The following is a 20,872-nucleotide window of genomic DNA, read 5'->3' on the forward strand; positions in this document are numbered from 1 at the left end:
TGTTCTTTATCAGTGCACACTGTGAAATATGATCATAGCTAGAAGTGAAACAGAAAAATGTATATAAGAAATATATAGAAAGGAAGAGGGAAGGAGAGAAAGCATAAATAAGAAAAGTGAAAATAAAAATAAATAAAGAGAATAAGTAAAAATAAAATAAGAGAATTAGAAATATAAAATAAAAAATAAATAAAAATAAAAAAATTAAAAAAAAAATAAATATATAATATAAAAATAAAAAATATAAAAATTAAATGAGATGTTAGTAATTAGAAATAAAAAAGGTGAGGGATATTTAGGAAAAGAGGGAAGGGGAAGAGGTAATAAGGAATACCTATATGGTTCGACCATCTTCTATGCTGGATCAATTTTTCTGCTAGAAGGAAAAAATCCTACAGATAGGAACAATTTACTTTTATATGATAGCTGTCATCCTAAAGCAACTAGGAACTCCATTCCTGAGTCACAATTTTTAAGAGTACATAGGAACCGAGCCTGTTTACGTAGTGCCACCCAGGATCGTCACTTCCGTTTATAATACCGGAAGTGACGTTACGATATACTTTAATTACACGCCTATTATCCCATCAAGCGGTCTATTTAAACTCAGGCATCCCACAGGCAGGTCATATGCATTACGGACCCGGAGAGGCAGCTTCTTATCTTTAAATTGACAGTATTCATTCACATTATCCTACAAGCTTTGGTAAGTTCAATAGCTTTACTATACTTCTAATCCAGGCATTATTGAAATTTAATCTGTTAGTTCCAGTCTTGATGACATGTATTTACTTATTTTTTATTTACCTACTTATTGTTCCCTTTTTTTATAGGAAACCGATTTCAATGTTTTTTGAATGTAGATTCATGCTTCATAGTCCAGTGACAATGTATTTTTTCTGATATCCTGTTTTTTCTGTTGTTCCATTAGTACATGATGTATATTTGACATTTTTGACAAAGAGATCCTTTTTGTATTAATTGAGGACACGTCTTTCAATTTATGTATATTGCATGTTAATGATATTCATGCCACATGATTTGTTTATATGTTTATTTTTTCTTTTTTGTAGTGTTAATAAACTTGATGAAGGTCGTGTGACCGAAAACGTTTGTTTTGATAAACACAAAATTGCTTGACAAATATTGAAAAATAAAAAAATCAATTTATTTCAACTTGAGTGCCGAATTTTGATATATTATTGATACGGGGTTGGACCCTATTCAGACACCTTATTATAGCAGGAGTGCCGCACTTCTATACTTAACCTTGGCTGTTAATCCAAAACAGAGGGCACTCCACACTGTTATTTTACATTAAATAAATAATTTAAAACAAAAAACGTGGGGTATCCCCCCCAAATTGGATCACCAGCTAAGGTAAAGCGGACAGCTGGGGTCTGATATTCTCAGACTAGGGAGGTCCACTGTTATTGGACACTCCCCAGCCTAAAAATAGCAGGCCGCAGCCGCCCTAGAAGTGGCGCATCCATTAGACGTGCCAATCCTGGCGCTTCGCCCCAACTCATCCCGTTGCCCTGGTGCGGTGGCAAACGGGGTAATATATGGGGTTGATGCAAGATGTATAATGTCACCTGGCATCAAGCCCTGGGGTTAGTGATGTCACGCGTCTATCAGATACCTGACATCACCAACCCAGTCAGTAAGAAATAAAAAATAGACAACAAAAAAAGTTTTATTTGAAAAAACACTCCCCACATTCCCTCTTTCCCCAATTTATTGACAAGAACAATCAAATCTGGATCCGGCATAATCCAATAAGGGGATCCCATGGCGATCCATACCATAGTCACTGTCCCAGTAAGTGAAGAACAGAAGGTTCCCCATTGGCTGGGAGAGGAATGCAGTGACCTGAGCTAACATCAGTAGGTCAGCCCAGGTCACTGCAGGGGATGACGAGCGCTTCCATCAGGAGGTTAGATGAGATCATTACCTGCTGTGATGATCTCCTGCAGTCCTGCCATCAGCGCTGTCACTGCCTTCTATGCCCGCCGCTTTGTCAGCAGTATCGCGAGAGCCCGTGACGTCACCGCTAGTGACAGTCTCGGGCCGCGGGCATAGACGGCAGTGACAGCGGTGACATCAGGAGGCAGGAGATCTTCACAGCAGGTAATGATCTCATCTCACCTCCTGACAGCAGCGCTCGGCATCGCCGCGGCTGCACGCATTGCAGGGTGTCAGTGTCTGCCTGCGCTGCAGGGTGACATGCTGCTGACACTGCGGGTAGACACTGACACTGCAGGGCGGACAGCCGCGGGGCAGGAGCGGGACACAGACTGCACGGGCACCTGGAGATCACACGGAAGTGCTTCTGTGCGGCGTCCATGGAGTATTACGTCTGTGTTTACTCTACTCCGCTTCCTCTTCTGTCATAATGACATCACTTCCTGCAAAACTGCAGGCAGCGATGAACATTACCGCAGGTAAATCGTGACTATACCGGGGGTAATACCGCACATCATTTGCTACCTGCAGTATACCCTCGGTATTTCGCGATTACATTAGTGAATGGAGTGAAATACCGTGGGTATTCCGCAGGTACCTGCGGAAAAGAATTGACACGCACATTTTCTCAAGAAATTTTCTCAAGAAAATCTTCACAGAGAAATTTTCTTGAGAATAAAACGCAGTGTGCGCACAGCTATTTTTTTTTTCCCATAGGTTTTGCTGGGAAATGTCTGCAGAAAGATTTCAAACATTTCTCAAGAAATTTCCGCAGCAAAACCGCGGGTAAAACGGCCTAGTGCGCACATTGCCTAATGCACTGCCAGGATGCAGCAAGGCCTCCATTAAATGGAAACCTCACAGGTGCAAAGGAAGATGGTAAAATTGCACACTGGCTTGCATAGGTCACTGTTTACACATGCAGGTTCACAGTATCTGGTATGCACCCTATTTGTTACGCCTCATCACAATAGATGCAAGCGGGCTGCGCCTGTACGAAATATGTGCTCCATGCAGGGACAGTGAGTGTAATATGCAAGGCCTAACATAAAGAGGCCTGGCTGCATCCTGTATAAAATATTCTGTGCAAAAAAATAAATAAATGCCACTGTGCCCAAACTGTGCTCTCTCTTAGGCTGCTAGCAGAGGAAGATTAGCTTTTCCTCTGAAGCATGAGGATGGGTGCAAAGGGATGCCGAAGTTCAACCTGCTTCTGAGTGGAGCGAGCAGGCTGTAAGGCACGGAGCCTGTTTGTGGCATGCACTCTGTGTCTAGGTAAACCAGCCATGCTGGGATTGCAGTTTAAGCAACTTGCTGTACACTGTTAAATTTTGAAAAATATTCTGTTCTTGAGAACAGAAAGGATATTAGTAGGGAGTAAATTACAATTTTACCTATTTATGAAAGTAAGGGAACTCTTTCAATATATTGTGCTCATTTCTCCAACTTTTCATAATTGGTGCAAAAAATGTCAGTTTTAAGAAGTTTTGTTTTTTTATATAAAGCCTAACCCTTGTTTTGTATTTTATAGATCAAAAGTGCATTGCTCTGATGAGGAGAAATGCTGCTTTCCTGTGAGTGCCAGCTCTCTGATGACTGCCACAGGAATTGAGTCTTGGTAGTGTCAGGGGTCATCAGCTGACCCGTGCTACCATGGCAACACCAAGGTGCTCTGTGATCGCGTCACGGGGCCGCCGGTGGCGGCGGAAACAGCACAATCCCCACCGGGGCCATTTAAATAGCGCTCTCAGTATTTTTCAGCACGATCTAAAGGGTTAACAAGAGCAGGTGAATCTCAGCTGAGATGTACGGGGATTACCGCGGGCTCGCCGCATGAGGTGACAAAAAATGTAGATTTACGTCCTTGGTCATAAATGGGTTAAAGCATAACCGTTGTTTTCATTTTTATGTCATAAATTAATAGTGCAAATGAAAATAAGCAACTTTGTAATATATCTTGTCAGACAAGTTTGCTTCTTTCTATGTCAGGATTGATCAGTCATTATCAAAATTCTCAGTTATGAGGTAAAATCTGGATTGAGTGAAACTTTCCCATTATGGAGATAGGAGATGGCAGTTGCTATGGATACAATTTCATGACGATAGGAGAAGGGAGGAGCTAAAAGTGGAGGGAGGAGATTTAGGCATAGCTCCTCCGTCTTCTGTCTACATAGAATCTCAGTAACAACTGCCATCTCCTGTCCGTAATGGGAATGTCTTCACTTCATCAGAGAGCCTGCCCTCACAGAAAAGCAGCATTTCTCCTGATCAGAGCGATGCGCTAAAGCCGGCACTGAAGTCGGCGCTGACAGGTGGGCGCGATGATGGTCGGGGGATGCGCGCATGCTAAAGAGCCGACCGGTGTGATCACTGCCCCCCGTGCACCATCATCAGCGCAAGGGGCAGTGAATAAGTACGGTATACTCACTGTTCCCCTGCAGCATTGCGGTGTCCTCCTGTCTGCCGTCCAGCTGATCTGTGTAGAGAGCGGTGAGCACAGCAATTATGTCATCGCTGTACACACGGGTCCACACAGGTAAGCTGGCACACAGACAGGAAGCGAGCGATGCTGCGTGGTGTGAGGAAAGGTGAGTATACAGTGGGAGTCCTCTAGCTGTTACGGCAAATCTGTCCGCGGCTGAAGTGACCACGAGATCTGCTGTGATTTCAGTCAGGTGATGTGCGGTGACAGCTGAAGTCACCGCTGATCCCGGTGGCTCACTTCACTTGCAGCCTGACCCTCACAGAGAGCGGTTGTGTTCCATGGCTGCTCTCTGTGATTGTCAGATGTAGCAGAGCTGGATGCGTCGTGGGACATCGTGTGGATTACGTCGGACCTGGGTGTTTTAAGGGTTAATAAAGTGGTGAAAGAGGGTGTTTTTTTGTCTTTTATTTCAAATAAAGGATTTTTATATATTTGTGTTTATTACTTTCACTTACAGCTTAGTGATGAGGGGGTGTCTCATAGACGCCTGCCATCACTAAGTAAGGACTTAGTGGCAGCTATGGGCTGCTGCCATTATTTCCTTATTACCCCGATTGCCACCGCATCAGGGCAATCGGGATGAGCTGGGAAAAGTCCCAGGACTGTCGCATCTAATGGATGCGGCAATTCTGGGCGACTGCTGGCTGATATTTTTAGGCTTGGGGGGCTCCCAATAACGTGAGTCTCCCCAACCTAAGAATAACAGCCCCCAGCTGTGAGACTTAAGGCTATGTTCACACTAGAAAAATGATTTTTTTAAGAAATTTCTTAAGAAATTTCTTAAGAGTGAAGGATTAGTGCACCTGCGTTAAAAAACGCACCAAAAACGCACCTGCGTATTTTGCCGCGTTTTCGGTGCATTTTTGGTGCGTTTTCGGTGCGTTTTGGTGCGTTTTTACCGCTGGTTGCTCCCTGCGTTATTGTGCCAATTATCTATGGCAAATAACGCAGTTAGCTGCAGAAAAGAAGTGACATGCTCATTTTTTTTCTTAAGAAAATCTACTGAAAGAATTTTCTTAAGAAAAAAATGCAGTGTGCGCACAGCTAATTTTTTTTGCCATAGGTTTTGCTGGGGAATGTCTGCAGAAAGGTTACAAGAATTTCTCAAGAAATTTCTGCAGCAAAAACGGACCAAAAACGCAGGTAAAAAACGCAGTGTGTGAACACAGCCTTAGACTTTAACTTGGCTGGTTATCAAAATTGGGGGAACCACACGTCGTTTTTTTTTGTTTTGTTTTTTTTTTAAATTACCCCCATACAGTGTCAGCAGCAGATCCTCACCCCATAACAGTGTGTCATGACCACATTTGTTGCTTAAAATTTTATTTTCCTATTTTCCTCCTCTAAAACCATGGTGCGTCTTATGGTCCGGTGTGTCTGATAGTCCGAAAAATACGGTAATTAAAAACATCAGCTCAAGACTCAATAAATAAGACATCAATGAGCCCAGATCCTGAAAAATGAGAATACTACGGGTCTCAGATAAAAGCGCAATTCTTTTTTTGAAAAATCACCCCGGGGTGAAGGAATTAAATAACTATTTCCCCTGTTTCCAACAGCTAAATATTTAACAATTGCTTTTTTTCTTCTTCTGGTGCCTTTTTACAGACAGTAGTTTTAATAGTTACAGATCCATTTGACATTATACTCTCACCACATTTAGAGTAAGCTTTGTGTTTAAAAGTTTGTTAAACAGACCATTATAAGTAATGGTATGTCACTCAGTTACAGGATGAAGAAAAAAGGCGGCAACAACAACTGGAGGAAATTCGCAAACGAGAAAGTGAAGAGCGCTTAAGACAAGAAGAAGAACGGAGGCAACAAGAGGAGGAGCAATCTAAGCGAGAAGCTGAAGAAAAGGTTTTGTAAATTCTTTGTTTACAATGACAACCTAGCTTCATCACATATATGCTTCTTCACTGTATATTTAGTTGAAATTTTTTTTATACAGTCAGACTTTTAAATAAAACCTGTAAGACCTTCCTTCTATTTAACCAGCTATTAAGTGTTGTTTTTTTTTCTTTTTTTCGTGTATAGTTTAGAAACTCCAGCGGAAAACAACTGATTTGTTTTATTTGGGATTCTACTCAACAATCCCAAATCGATCCTAGAGTTGGATCACAAACTTTTCCGTGCAGCCGTTTTTATACATTTAATGGACTCTAGACTGGTGCACAAGTTTCCATTAGTTGTGCAGGTATAAAACAACTGATCAGATGCAATTGAAGTATGGAAGCACAGCCTTTAAGGCTATGTGCGCACAGTGCGTTTTTAGCGGCGTTTTTCAGGTGCGGTTCTGGGCTCAAAACTGCATGACTTTGCTCCCCTAGCAAAGTCTGAGTTTTCATTTTTGCTGTCTGCACACAACTTTTTTTTTAAGCTGTGTTTTTGAGCTTAAAAATAAAAATGAACATGTCAATTCTTTCCTGCGTTTTTCTGCGTTTTTCCCCCATGCAATGCATTGGAAAAACGCAGAAAGATGCAGAGATCAAAAATGAAGCAAAACGCGGTAAAAAACGAATGCGTTTTTATCGGTGCGTTATTTTGCGTGTTATGCGTTTTTAGCAGCCAAAACGCACAAAAACGCTGCGTCAAAAAAATGCAGCGTGCGCACATAGCCTTATGAGTACTCCAGGTGCTGTTTTTGTACCTGTAAAGCTATGTGCACACGTTGATTTTTATGTGCAGATTTTCTGCTCATAAAAAAGCATGTTTTTCGGCAGGAAAAAAATGTGCATTTTTTTTTTATTGCGTTTTGTTTTTTCGCATAAATTTTCTCTTTGCTTTTTTTTCTTTTTTCTTGCTTTTTTGTCATGGTGATTGCGGGGGTTCAGGCACTGTATAACTGCGATCGCCGCTGGATCTCTGGCTGATGTTACAGACAAGACCAAGCTCTCGCTGCCCTCGACAGTATAACCCCCAGTATGCTGCAATCAATGCAATTGCAGCATTCAAGAGTCAGGGAGAGGAGTGTCTTACCTCTCCTTGGCAATCAGGTCCCTGTAATGGGATCACAGAGACCCGATTGCTGCCGTAGTAACCCTGGGTCGTCACCATGACAACCCTGGGTTACTGAGCTACGGAGAGCCTCACACACCACACTGTGTGCATGGTATGTGAGACGATCTGTACAGATATAATCCACTGTAATGATAAAGCACTGCAGTGGATTATAAAAATGCAGAAAAAAAAGTAAATTAATTGACAAAGTTTGAAATGAAAAAAAAAGCAACGTGCACACAGTAAGTAAGGAAAAACACAAATAAAAAAAGCATAAAAAAGCAACGTGTGCACATAAACTGAATTAGGGCTCGGTTCCACTTGGGTTTTACACAGACGAGTGCAATCCGACAAAACATCATATTGCACTGAGTGGTGAATGGGCCCAGTGAAGAGGGGGGCCCTACCGGGCCCAGGGTAATTACTTTGCTTTATTAAACCCCGGGCGCATCTGCCACTACACATCGCTAATTTGAATCGCAAGGAAATTAGCCATGTATTCTGGAGGCAAGGTCAGTGGGGCGGAGCAGGGCTTAGTGTGCAGCAGTGTTAAGAGGTCATCACTCGGCGACCTCACCACACTACTGCAGGAAAGCAGAGCCACAGAGGTAGCAAGGACTCTGCAGCCGGCGGGGACAAGTAACCGCTCTGTGAGCCGAAGACAGGAGCAGGACTATTGCTGGTGGAGGGGCCCACCAACTCCAGTACTTGCCTTGCTTCAGCGCGTATCCAGCTGAAATGCTTTGCGGCTCAGAGAGGTCGTCGTGGGAGCTGGGCAGTGTGAGTAAAATATTTTCTTTTTTTCCTTTTTGCGGCAAATATGCCAGGAGGAGCCCAGAAAGGGGACATACGTATATGCAAGGAGAAGGACGTAGAAACCAGGATGGTACATATATACCAGAATGTGCCCAGGAGGGAGATATACTTACCAGGCGGTCCCCGGGATGGGCCATATATACCAAGATGGGGACAAATAAACCAAGATGGATGGGGATACATATACTAGGAGCGGCCCAGAGAGGAGGACATATATGCTAGGAATGGGATAGATTAAATCAGGATCGGTCCAGGAGAGGGACATATTTACCAGAATAGAGACATATATACCAGGAGGGGGACATATATACTAGGAGAATATTATACAGAGGGGTAGTGTGTGGGGTGCGATATACAGAAATGCAGTGTGTTGGGGAGGATATTATAATGAGGGGTAGCGTATGCAAGGAATATGATACAGAGGGGGATGGTATATAGAGAAGCTGTGTGTGTGTGTGTGTATGTGTGAGAGATATTATACAGAGGAGTATAGTGTCTGGGGATATTTATACATAGAAGCAGTGTGGGAGAGATACAATGGAGAGAGGCAGTGTAGAAGGTGTATTAAAGAGAGAAGCGGTGTAGAGGGTGTATTATGGAACGAGGCATTGTAGAGGGTGTACTTTTGTAAAGGGGCAGTGTAGAGGGTGTGTTATGCAGAGGGGCGTTGTAGAAGGTGTATTATGGAAAGAGGCATTGTAGAAGGTATATTATGAAGAGGGGTGGTGTAGAAGGTGTATTATAGAGTTGGGCAGTGAGGAAGTGTATTATGGAGAGAGGTGGTGTAGAAGGTGTATTATGGAAAGAGGCGGTGTAGAAGGTGTGTTATGGAGAGGAGCGATGTAGAATGTGTATTATGGAGAGGGGTGGTGTAGAGGGTTTATTATGGAGAGGGGCTGTGTAGAAGGTGTATTATGGAGAGAGGCGTTGTAGAGAGTATATTATTAATATCATGAGGGAAATACTTCATTTTCTGGAACAACAAAAAGGGTGCTAGCACTTTTGGCCATGACTGTGTGTGTTTGTGTGTATGTGTGTGTGTGTGTGTGTGTGTATACAGTGCCTACAAGTAGTATTCAACTCCCTGCAGATTTAGCTGGTTTACACATTCAGAATTAACTTGGCATTGTGACATTTGGACTGTAGATCAGCCTAGAAGTGTGAAATGCACTGCAGCAAAAAAGAATGTTATTTCTTTTTTTATTTTTTTTTTTTTAAATTGTGAAAAGTTTATTCAGAGGGTCATTTATTATTCAACCCCTCAAACCACAAGAATTCTGTTTGGTTCCCCTAAAGTATTAAGAAGTATTTCAGGCACAAAGAACAATGAGCTTCACATGTTTGGATTAATTATCTCTTTTTCCAGCCTTTTCTGACTAATTAAGACCCTCCCCAAACTTGTGAACAGCACTCATACTTGGTCAACATGGGAAAGACAAAGGAGCATTCCAAGGCCATCAGAGACAAGATCGTGGAGGGTCACAAGGCTGGCAAGGGGTACAAAACCCTTTCCAAGGAGTTGGGCCTACCTGTCTCCACTGTTGGGAGCATCATCCGGAAGTGGAAGGCTTATGGAACTACTGTTAGCCTTCCACGGCCTGGACAGCCTTTGAAAGTTTCCACCCGTGCCGAGGCCAGGCTTGTCCGAAGAGTCAAGGCTAACCCAAGGACAATAAGGAAGGAGCTCCGGGAAGATCTCATGGCAGTGGGGACATTGGTTTCAGTCAATACCATAAGTAACGTACTCCACCGCAATGGTCTCCGTTCCAGACGAGCCCGTAAGGTACCTTTACTTTCAAAGCGTCATGTCAAGGCTCGTCTGCAGTTTGCTCATGATCACTTGGAGGACTGTGAGACAGACTGGTTCAAGGTTCTCTGGTCTGATGAGACCAAGATCGAGATCTTTGGTGCCAACCACACACGTGACGTTTGGAGACTGGATGGCACTGCATACGACCCCAAGAATACCATCCCTACAGTCAAGCATGGTGGTGGCAGCATCATGCTGTGGGGCTGTTTCTCAGCCAAGGGGCCTGGCCATCTGGTTCGCATCCATGGGAAGATGGATAGCACGGCCTACATGGAGATTTTGGCCAAGAACCTGCGCTCCTCCATCAAGGATCTTAAGATGGGTCGTCATTTCATCTTCCAACAAGACAACGATCCAAAGCACACAGCCAAGAAAACCAAGGCCTGGTTCAAGAGGGAAAAAATCAAGGTGTTGCAGTGGCCTAGTCAGTCTCCTGACCTTAACCCAATTGAAAACTTGTGGAAGGAGCTCAAGATTAAAGTCCACATGAGACACCCAAAGAACCTAGATAACTTGGAGAAGATCTGCATGGAGAGAGTGGGCCAAGATAACTCCAGAGACCTGTGCCGGCCTGATCAGGTCTTATAAAAGACGATTATTAGCTGTAATTGCAAACAAGGGTTATTCCACAAAATATTAAAGCTAGGGGTTGAATAATAATTGACCCACACTTTTATGTTGAAAATGTATTAAAATTTAACTGAACAACATAACTTGTTGGTTTTTAAGATTTATGCATCTGTTAATAAATCCTGCTCTTGTTCGAAGCTTGCAGGCTCTAACTTATTTGCATCTTATCAAGCCTGCTAAATCTGCAGGGGGTTGAATACTACTTGTAGGCACTGTATGTATATATATATATATATATATATATATATATATATATATAATATGTGTATATACACTGCTCAAAACATTAAAAGGAACACTCAGATAACAAATCCTAGATCTGAATGAATGAAATATTCTCATTCAATACTTTGTTTTGTACAAAGTTGAATGTGCTGACAACAAAATCTCACAAAAATAATCAATTGAAATCAAATGTTTTAACCAATGGAGACCTGGATTTGAAGACACACACAAAATTAAAGTGGAAACAAGTCAAAATGAGGCTCAGTATTTTGTGTGGCCTCCAAGTGCCTGTATAACTTCCCTACAATGCCTGGGCATGCTCTTGATCAGGTTGCGGATGGTCCCCTGAGGGATCTCCTCCCAGACCTGGACTAAAGCATCCGCCAACTTCTGGACAGTCTGTGGTGCAACGTGACGGTGGATGGAGCGAGACATGATGTCCCAGATGTGCTCAATCGGATTCAGGTCTGAGGAATGGGCGGTGCCTGTCCATAGCTTCAATGCTTTCATCTTGCAGGAGCTGCTGACACACTACAGCCACATGAGGTCTGGCATTGTCCTGCATTAGAAGGAACACAGGGCCAACCGCACCAGCATATGGTCTCACAAGGGGTCTGAGGATCTCATCTCGGTACCTAATAGAGAGAAATTGTGGAATGGGGCTTTGTAAACCGCGCCAAAGATCACTGATGAAATCTTGGATTAATGTAAACTTTTTATTCTTGCACAGGTCTACGCGTTTCAGGAGACTCTGCTCCCTTCCTCAGGACCAAACAGGCATAAGTTACATCAGATCTGTAGAAGTGTATGTCTGCCAGACATATATACACAATGAAATGACAAAGAACCTCCCACAAAAAGAAAAAAATCGGCGGGAAAAAGTCTGAAAGAGACAAAAAAAAAAAAAGGTGGTATAGTGAGAAAAAAAAGGTGTATGTTAAGGACATACATACACCTTTTTTAAGTATATATACATATATACATATTATTTTTGACCCAATAATGACACATTTTTTATTTTAAGATTTTTATTATTTTTCGTTTAATATTTCTTTATTGTTTTCAAGAAAAATTATATAACAAAGCATGAATATAGATAATTTTGTAGTGCCCGGTTTTACAGAATGTGGAAAAGTTGCAGTTTGGTCTGGGCATTTAAATCTTATACAGCATATACTACAGTGAACTTTATCGTAGGTCTTACAAGAAAAATTCTTCATAACATCCTTAATGACATCTTATCCCAAGTATATATCAATCGTTTATCTTTTGTTCTATTTAATATGTAGATGCCAATATCATTCTGTATAATCTTGCTATATATTTCAACAAGTAAACCTATGTACACTAATTAGATAAGCAAGAGAAGGAAAAGAGGGGAAAGAAAGAAAAGCAAGGGATGAAAGGAGAAGACGAGGGAGAAAGAGAAGAGAAAGAAGGTAAACACGAGAAAGGGAGAAGGGGAGATTCTGTAGGGTTCTGTGACGTCGCACCACACCACCCTCCCATCAGGAGGGCCACTTCGCCCCGCCAAACATCAGTGTGGCAGCGTGCCCGTGTGTAACCAGGATTGGAATTGTTGTGTTTCTCTGAATTGAAGCCACGGATACCAGGTGGAAAAGCATAGTGAGTCTCTCCCTTCATCAAATGCTTTTATCTCTTCCAAACGTCTCAGGGCATCCATAGCCCCCACCCAGTCTGCTCTTCTCAATGTATAGGTGGACCTCCAATGTTTCGGTATGATCTGTCTCATTGAGATCATGAAGTATGAGAGCAGACCTCTCTTCGCCTTAGAGATTGCCCCCCCGTACATTTAGAAGAGTGCCACTTCCGGCGAGGGTGTCACTCCCACTTGATGTAAATGATTATAGAGAGCAAAGACGTCTTCCCATAATCCCTGGATCCCTGGACAAGACCACCAAACATGTAGCATTGTGCCCACAGAGGACTGACACCTCCAGCAAGTGTCTGAGACCTCTGGAAACATTCTGTGGAGCCTGGCGGGTGTCCTGTACCACCGTGCGAGGATTTTATAGTTGAGTTCCTGCATTCTACATGAGATGGTGGATTTGTGTGTTAGGTTAAATGACTTATACCACTGTTCTTTGGAAAAAGTCTTTCTCAGTTCTGACTGCCATTGCCCTACATACTCGGGCAGGTCTCCCCCCCCCGTCCCTCCAGACACTGTTATGTTGTAGATTATCGAGACTGTGTGGGGAGGTGTTTCTCGAAGGAAACATAATCTGTCAAATGGAGTTAAGTCCTTATGCATCTCAGATCTCGGAGATAGAGAGTCTACAAAGCTACGTACTTGTAAGTATTGAAACCAATGACTTGGCTCTCTTGGCCGGTCATCTAGCAAGGACATCAGTGGTCTGCAACCCTGTTGAGTAATGACATCTTTAACACGTGGGATCCCTCCCGTTGGCATTGAAATCAAGCTGGGACGGATTTCGTGAAGCCAGCATTGGAATGCAGGGTTGCCCACCAGTGGTGTCATAGGGCCCGGTTCCCCTGTCAGCCTATATCGCCTATTGGCCCTCCTCCATGCAGTAGCCAGAGACAAGAGAATTGGGGAAATTCCCAGGGTCTCCAAGTTGATTCTAGATGATAACCAGAAGATTCCCTGCATCATGGTTGCGTGTAGATCACATTCAATCTCTACCCACAATTTTCTGTCCCTGTTATGGAGGAGATCCAGTATGCAATTGCCCACCGACGCCGCATGGTACGCTTTAAAATCAGGTAGCCCCACCCCTCCGCCCCAGCGAGACCTGTTCAACATGGAGTATTTCAGTCGGGGTCTGGTACCTCGCCATACAAAATTGCTGATCATCTTTTTTAACTTGAGGAAGAAGTTTTCTCCTAGATTCAATGGGATTGTTTGGAACATATGTAGTATTTTGGGTAGGACATCCATTTTAATTGTATTGACTCTGCCAAACCACGAGATGGGGAGGTTATGCCAAGCCGTGAGGTCTTTTTGTATGTTTTTTAAAAGGTCTGGAAAATTATGTTCATATAGGTCTTGGTGTTTAAAAGGGATCCTGATCCCCAAATAGTTTATGCAATTGCTGTTCCACTTGAAGGGAAAAACGGGTTTGAGGGCATCCTCTTCCACCGACGGTAGCGATACGTTTAGGATCTCTGTTTTTTGTAGGTTTACTTTAAAGTTGGAGAGTCCACCAAAAGTCTCAAACTCCTGTAGTATGGCGGGTAAGCTAATCCTTGGTTGTGTCACATATATCAGGAGGTCATCTGCAAACCGTGCCAGTTTATGAGACGTTGGTCCTATCTGTAACCCCTTTATCGAGGGGTTTTTCCTAAGCGCATTTGCCAGGAACTCTATTACCAAAATGTATAGGTATGGTGATAGAGGACATCCCTGTCTGGTGCCATTTCCAATATTGAATGGGGTTGACAGGCGTCCGTTCACGCCCACTTGTGCCGTTGGTTCACGGTATAGGGCCTTTACCCATTGTAGTAAGCGCGAACGGACGCCAATTGCCTGCAGCGTGGCTTCTAAAAAGCCCCAATGGACTCTGTCAAATGCTTTTTCAGCATCGACTGTCAAGAGGCACATTGGAGTCTGGCGTTGTCGGGCTTGGGCTACCAAAGACAGGGTTCTGATTGTATTATCACGCGCCTCCCTCCCTGGAACAAATCCTACCTGGTCTTTGTGTATCAGCTTGGGAATGTAGGGGCCTAATCTCAAAGCTATAATTTTAGAGTATAGTTTAATATCCACGTTTATTAATGAGATAGGTCTGTAATTGGCGCAAGTTAGTGGATACCTGCCAGGTTTTGGGATTACTGTTATTCGGGCTTGAAGTGTCTGTTTAGGGAACTGGCATGTTTTTGTTATGGAGTTAAAGGCGTTCAACATTATAGAGCTACAGGCTTCTCCACATATTTTGTAGAACCGGGGAGTAAACCCGTCGGGGCCAGGACTTTTGCCAACTTTAAGGGCTTTAATAGCATCGCCTAGTTCAGCGTCTGAGAAATCCTCTTCTAGGCTCTCAGCCTCTGTATCCTCAAGAGGGTCTGGTGCATATTTATTGAGGTATTCTAAGATGTTATGGTGTCTCATGTCAGATAATGGGGCATGTGGAGTTGGGATGTTGTAAAGTTTTGCATAGTAGGTTCTAAATTCTTCTAGTATGTCAGGGGTAGAGTGGATCTGAGTTCCTGTCTGTGAGTTTAGCGAGAGTATTGGAGTTTGTGCATATCTGGGATGTAGGGTTCTGGCCAGTAATCGTCCACTTTTATCTCCAAACTCAAAGATGTTCCTGCGGAATTTATCCCTGGCACACAACGATTTTCGATCTAGTATGGATAATATTTTGTGACGAATGTTAGATATTTCTATTTTGAGTATATCACTGGCTCTGGATTTATTTATCGTTTCTGTGTGGCCTAGCTGCAGCAGTAGTTCTTTTAGCTCTCTTGCACTTTCTTCTTTAATTCTGGATCCATGCGATATGCAAACCCCCCAAATCATACATTTTAACGCTTCCCATTTGACCGGGTCTGGTGTAGGATCTGCCGCATGATCTATTTTGAAATTTGCAATGGTCTTATGGATATCTTCCAGACACTGCTCATTTTTAAGTAGATTATCATTAAATCTCCAGGTGTGTCCCGTGTCCCCTCTGTCCCTTACCCCAATTTCCCCATACACTGGTGCGTGGTCCGACCAAAGGAAGACATCCATCGAGCAGCCCGGGGATTTGTCCAGCAAGTCATGGGATATGAAGATGTGACCTAATCTGGTGTAGCTGTTGTGTACTGTGGAATGAAAACTGTAGTCTCTGACTCCGGGATGTAGGACCCTCCAAAGATTAACTAATTTAAGGGATGTCAGTTCCCTTTTCAATCTACGTAGTGCCGAGGAGGGGATTGCGGACCTACCAGAGGACGAGTTCAGGACCGGGTCTAGAACGAGGTTGAAGTCTCCTCCCACGATGATACAGGTGCCACCCGCAAACTCCGCCAGCCCCCTCAAAGTCTCCAGTCCAAAGGATACCTGGTCTTGATTTGGAAAATAGATGTTAGCAATAGTATAGATGTTATTCAAAAAAGATATTTTAAGAAATAACTAGCGTCCCTCCTGGTCAATGAGTGTGTCAAGGATTGTTGGCTGGAACATTTTGTGGAAGGCAATGGAAACCCCGCATGCCTTCCGACTAGGGTGTGGGCCATGAAACCACGTCGGGTAATTTTTGGTTTTACATTTAGGTGTATTGGAAGCTATGAAGTGTGTCTCTTGGAATAGAGCTATTTTAACTCCCTTCCGATGTAGACGATATAAGATTTGACTCCTCTTTTCAGGTTTATTTAAACCTTTAGTATTGTAGGTGCAAAAGGTTAGGTGCGACATCACAGAAAAGAGTGGGAAGGGGATAGAAAGAGAGAAAAGAAAAGGAAAAAGAAGAAGAGAGGAATAGAAATAAGATAGCTGAGAAAGAAAAGAGGTAAGTAAGCTAAGTAGGACTAGATGGCCTACTGCTCCTGAGTATCTGCTAGTAGACTATTGTCTAATGTGGCACTCTGCCACGTCCCTAATAGAGGTACGGGGAAGCCTACGGCACTTCAAGAGCTCCCCCGTCCCCACGACAGACCTCCACATGAAATATGAATAACAATCCACATATGCAATTTAATAATGATCAATAACTTTTCCTTCCCTCCCTCCTCCCAACCCCCGAATGTTTGATATATTTCAAATATAAAACATATGGCACCGGGAGAACACGGTACAACCAACTTAGAAAAATGTAATTAAACCAGAGCTCAATATCAGATCTAGATGAAGGGGAAAAGGGGAGAAGGGGAAAGACAACTGGGGAAAGAAGGACTATGTAACGCAGGGAATGATGCGAAGATAAAGGACCAGTGGGGAGAAGCAGGAAAAATTTGGGGGGGCAGGAAAAAAAAAAAAAGGGGGGAGGGGGTAAGAGTTGAATATGGTGTGTGCTAGAGGGTGATGAGAGTGTGGAGAATGTGGGAAGGTGGGAAGCGGGGAGAGAGAATAGGAAAAAAAAAAAGGGGGGGAGGGGGTAGGAGAGTTGAATATGGTGTGTGCTAGAGAGTGATGAGAGTGTGGAGAATGTGGGAAGGTGGGAAGCGGGGAGAGAGAATAAGAAAAAAAAAAAAAAAGGGGGGGGGGGAAGGAGATGGTATGATGGGAGAGGTGGGAAAAAGCATTGATATAGTTATGCTCTATAGATATGTAGGTAGATAAACAGTCAAATATAATCAACATGTATCTCGCCTCCTGGCTCCTCCACTATGTTTCCTTCCTTTCTCTGGATGGTCAGCGATGATCAGCGGTGTACATCTCGGGGGGATCCTCCAGCTCGTCTGTTCTGTACTTGTCGCCATTGCTCCCTTGGTGGTAAGGGTGTGGGACCTCCCGGAGTTGGGCAATCTGGCAGGCTGATCATAGGCAGTTCAAAAGTCCCTAAGAAATTAGTAAAATCTCCCAAGGACCGGAGGACTGCCGACTTCCCATTCTTCTTGGCTAGGAGTTGGAAAGGATATCCCCAGCGATATGGAATATCTTTATCTTTAAGGTACTGGAGAAGTGGTCTTAAGGCCTTACGTAGTTGTAGTGTTCTCCGTGATAGGTCTGGCAGGACAATCAAGGGTGTCCCTTTATATGTATTTATATGTCTCTGCATCTTTGTAGTATGGCCTCCTTTTCTTTATAGAAGTGGACCCGACATATCACATCTCTTGGTCTGGCCGGGTCAGGGAATTTGGGACCCAGGAATCTGTGGATGCGGTCCAGTTCTGTGCGTTGTTCTGGATCACGTTGGAGGAGACGGGTGAAGAATTTTTGTGCCCATTCGTCCAGCTGTGATGGCTCCACTGCCTCTGTGAGGCCTCTAATCCTTAAGTTATTACGGCGATGCCAGTTCTCGATATCATCTAAATGGGTCAAAATGTCCTGTATCTGGGCTGTGTGCTCTGATAGGACTTGTTGATGTGATTCTATATGGGAAAATATCTGTTCCTGCACCTCTTCTGTAGCTGCTACACGCTGACCAATTTGTTTGATCTCTGATTGTATAGCAGCCATGTCCTGCTTGTGGGATTCCCTTAGTTTCCCCAGCAAAGAGTCCATTTCCTGCCTGGTTGGAATTGATCTAATATGTGCTTTCCAATCCCAATCTTCCTCTTGTACCTGTGACTGGTCTGGTTTATTCTTGTCTCCTTTGTTTCTGCTGGTGGAGGTATTTGAATTGGAGGGTCTTCGTTCTTTAGGTGATGTATGTTGTTGTGGTGGTTTTATTACAGGCTCCTCTCCGGGTGCTGCAGGTCTGCTTCCCATAGCTGCTGGAATTTGTTGTAATATTGGGCTGGAGCCTTGCTCTGCCTGTAACTTCTCTGGAGATCGTTGTTGTGTCAGGGGCAAGCGGTTATCAGTATTCCCCTCTGTGGTGCCCAGCTTTAATGTGTCTGCATTTAGAGCTGTGCTGGCTGCCGGTATGTGTGGGGGCAGTGAGGTCGCTCCTCTGCATGTTTGCTGAGCATTATCTCCTGTCTCAGTATCTGCCGGCGCCATCTTGGAGAGAGCAGCAGTGTCAGGCTGAGAGGCTGCAGCCCCGAAAAAGCGGGCGATATCAGCACTTTCTCCCTCCTGGATCTGTGTGCTCGTCGCCCATCCTCTCCTGCGCGCCATTACCGTCCTGGAGCCCGGTGAGTGCCTGTGTTATTGGAGTTCTGCCGTGGGTCTGTGGGAGCTCCTTCTTTCTGTGTCCTAATGTGCCATCGGCTAGCTACGCCCCACAAGATTTTTATTATTTTTAATGCTATTTCCACATTATCGCATCACTGGTTTCATGAACACTTTTTGTTCTTCCTTCCCTTTTTTTTTTGTCTCTTTTAGAATTTTTCCCGCCGCTTTTTTTCTTTTTGTGGGAGGTTCTTTGTCATTTCATTGTGTATATATGTCAGGCAGAAATACACTTCTACAGATCTGATGTAACTTATGCCTGTTTGGTCCTGAGGAAGGGAGCAGAGTCTCCTGAAACGCGTAGACCTGTGCAAGAATAAAAAGTTTACATTAATCCAAGATTTCATCAGTGATCTTTGGCGCGGTTTACAAAGCCCCATTCCACAATTTCTCTCTGTTATCAGCCACCTGGGGTACTGCTGCCTTTGATCCGGATTTATCCTGTAACAGGAGTTGTGCCTTTCACAACCATCTTTGGTGAGTAGGATCATCTCCTTTATCACCCCGTCTGTCAGGGTAAGACCTTATTGCGCTTTTTTGTCTGCAGGTTCTTTTTATCTACGATCTCGGTACCTAATGGCAGTCGGGCTACATCTGGTGAGCGCATTAAGGGCTGTGCGGCCCTCCAAAGAAATGCCACTCCACACCATTACTGACCCACTGCCAAACCGGTCATGCTGAAGGATGTTGCAGGCAGCAGAATGCTCTCCACGGCGTCTCCAGACTCTGTCACGTCTGTCACATATGCTCAGTGTGAACCTGCTTTCATCTGTGAAGAGCACAGGGCGCCAGTGGCAAATTTGCCATTTGGTGTTTTGTGGCACATGCCAAGCGTTCTGCACGGTGTTGGGTAGTGAGCACAACCCCCATCTGTGGACGCCGGGCCCTCATGCCATCCTCATGGAGTTGGTTTCTAACCTTTTGTGCAGACACATGCACATTTGTGGCTAGCAGGAGGTCATTTTGCAGGGCTCTGGCAGTGCTCCTCCAGTTCCTCCTTGCACAAAGGCAGAGGTAGTGGTCCTGCTGCTGGGTTGTTGCCCTACTACGGCCCCCTCCACGGCTCCTGGTGTGTTGGCCTGTCTCCTGGAAGCGGCTCCATCCTCTGGACACTACGCTGACAGACACAGCAAAGCTTCTTGCCACAGCTCGCATTGATGTGCCTGAATGAGCTGCACTACCTGTGCCACTTGTGTGGGTTGTAGAGTCTGTCTCAAGCTACCACGAGTGTGAGAGCACAACCAACATTCAAAAGTGACCAAAACAGCCAGAAAGCATTGGTACTGAGAGTGTGTCTTGATAATTGCCAATAAGTTCCATCTCATGTCTATTCCATTTACACAACATTGAAATTTTGTGAAATTGATTGTCAATCAGCGTTGCTTCCTAAGTGGACAGTTTGAATTCACAGAATTTGGATTAAAGGTGCTTTCACGCTTGCGTTCAGCGCAATCCGCCGCTATGGAAAATAGTGCAGTCCGTTAATGGCCTGCGCTATTCTCCATAGACTTGTATTGACTACTCACTGTTACGCAAGTGTCTGCGTTGCATCCGCTGGCCAAAGCTGGGTCGTTATTTTCATGCAGCGCCAGCCGGAAGGAACGCTGCATGTAGCGTTTTTGGTGTCGTTAAAACAGCACACCTTGGCAGATTCAGTTGGAATCGCAAAGGTGTCTAATGATAGTCTATGATGGCGGATTCCGCTGATGGATTCCGTCACGTTCTACTGAGCATGCTCAGCATGTCGAGCAGAACGATCTAAATCGTTTAAAATCACTCCTGTTCTCTCTCACCCCCTCTCTCATACTCACTGATCACCGGCGCGGCGCTGCACAGCTGTCACACTGCTCTGGCGGATTCTCCTGCTTTTGAAAATGTCGGCCGCTCATTATTCCATCTAGTATTCACAGCTTCCCCCACCCACCGGCGCCTATGATTGGTTGCAGGCAGACACGCCCCCATGCTGAGTGACAGCTGTCTCACTGCAACCAATCACAGCTGCCGGTGGGCAGGTCTATATCGTGCAGTACAATTAAATAAATAAATAATAAAAAAAAAAACTGTGTGTGGTCCCCACCAATTTTGATACCAGCCAAGATAAAACCACATGGCTGAAGGCTGATATTCTCAGGGTGGGGAGCCCCACATTATGGGGAGCCCCCCAGCCTAAAATTATCAGCCAGCAGCCGCCCGGAATTGC

At 44.2% G+C, this 20,872-nt stretch overlaps 1 protein-coding gene across 7 annotated transcripts in view; it reads left to right on the forward strand.

Moving 5' to 3' along the window:
* AFDN (afadin, adherens junction formation factor) overlaps positions 1–20,872 on the forward strand; it is a 1,370,646-nt gene that overhangs the window by 1,247,763 nt on the left and 102,011 nt on the right. For 4 of the 7 annotated variants that reach the window (XM_075339717.1, XM_075339721.1, XM_075339719.1 and 1 more), the window contains exon 30: positions 6,176–6,310. In XM_075339717.1, the coding sequence (XP_075195832.1) occupies positions 6,176–6,310 (135 nt within the window). The remainder of the gene's footprint in view (positions 1–6,175; positions 6,311–20,872) is intronic. The other 3 variants (XM_075339720.1, XM_075339722.1, XM_075339724.1) reach the window with 1 other exon arrangement.

Source organism: Anomaloglossus baeobatrachus, chromosome 3 (assembly GCF_048569485.1).
Source record: "Anomaloglossus baeobatrachus isolate aAnoBae1 chromosome 3, aAnoBae1.hap1, whole genome shotgun sequence".
In the NCBI taxonomy this organism is placed as follows: Eukaryota; Metazoa; Chordata; class Amphibia; order Anura; family Aromobatidae; genus Anomaloglossus; species Anomaloglossus baeobatrachus.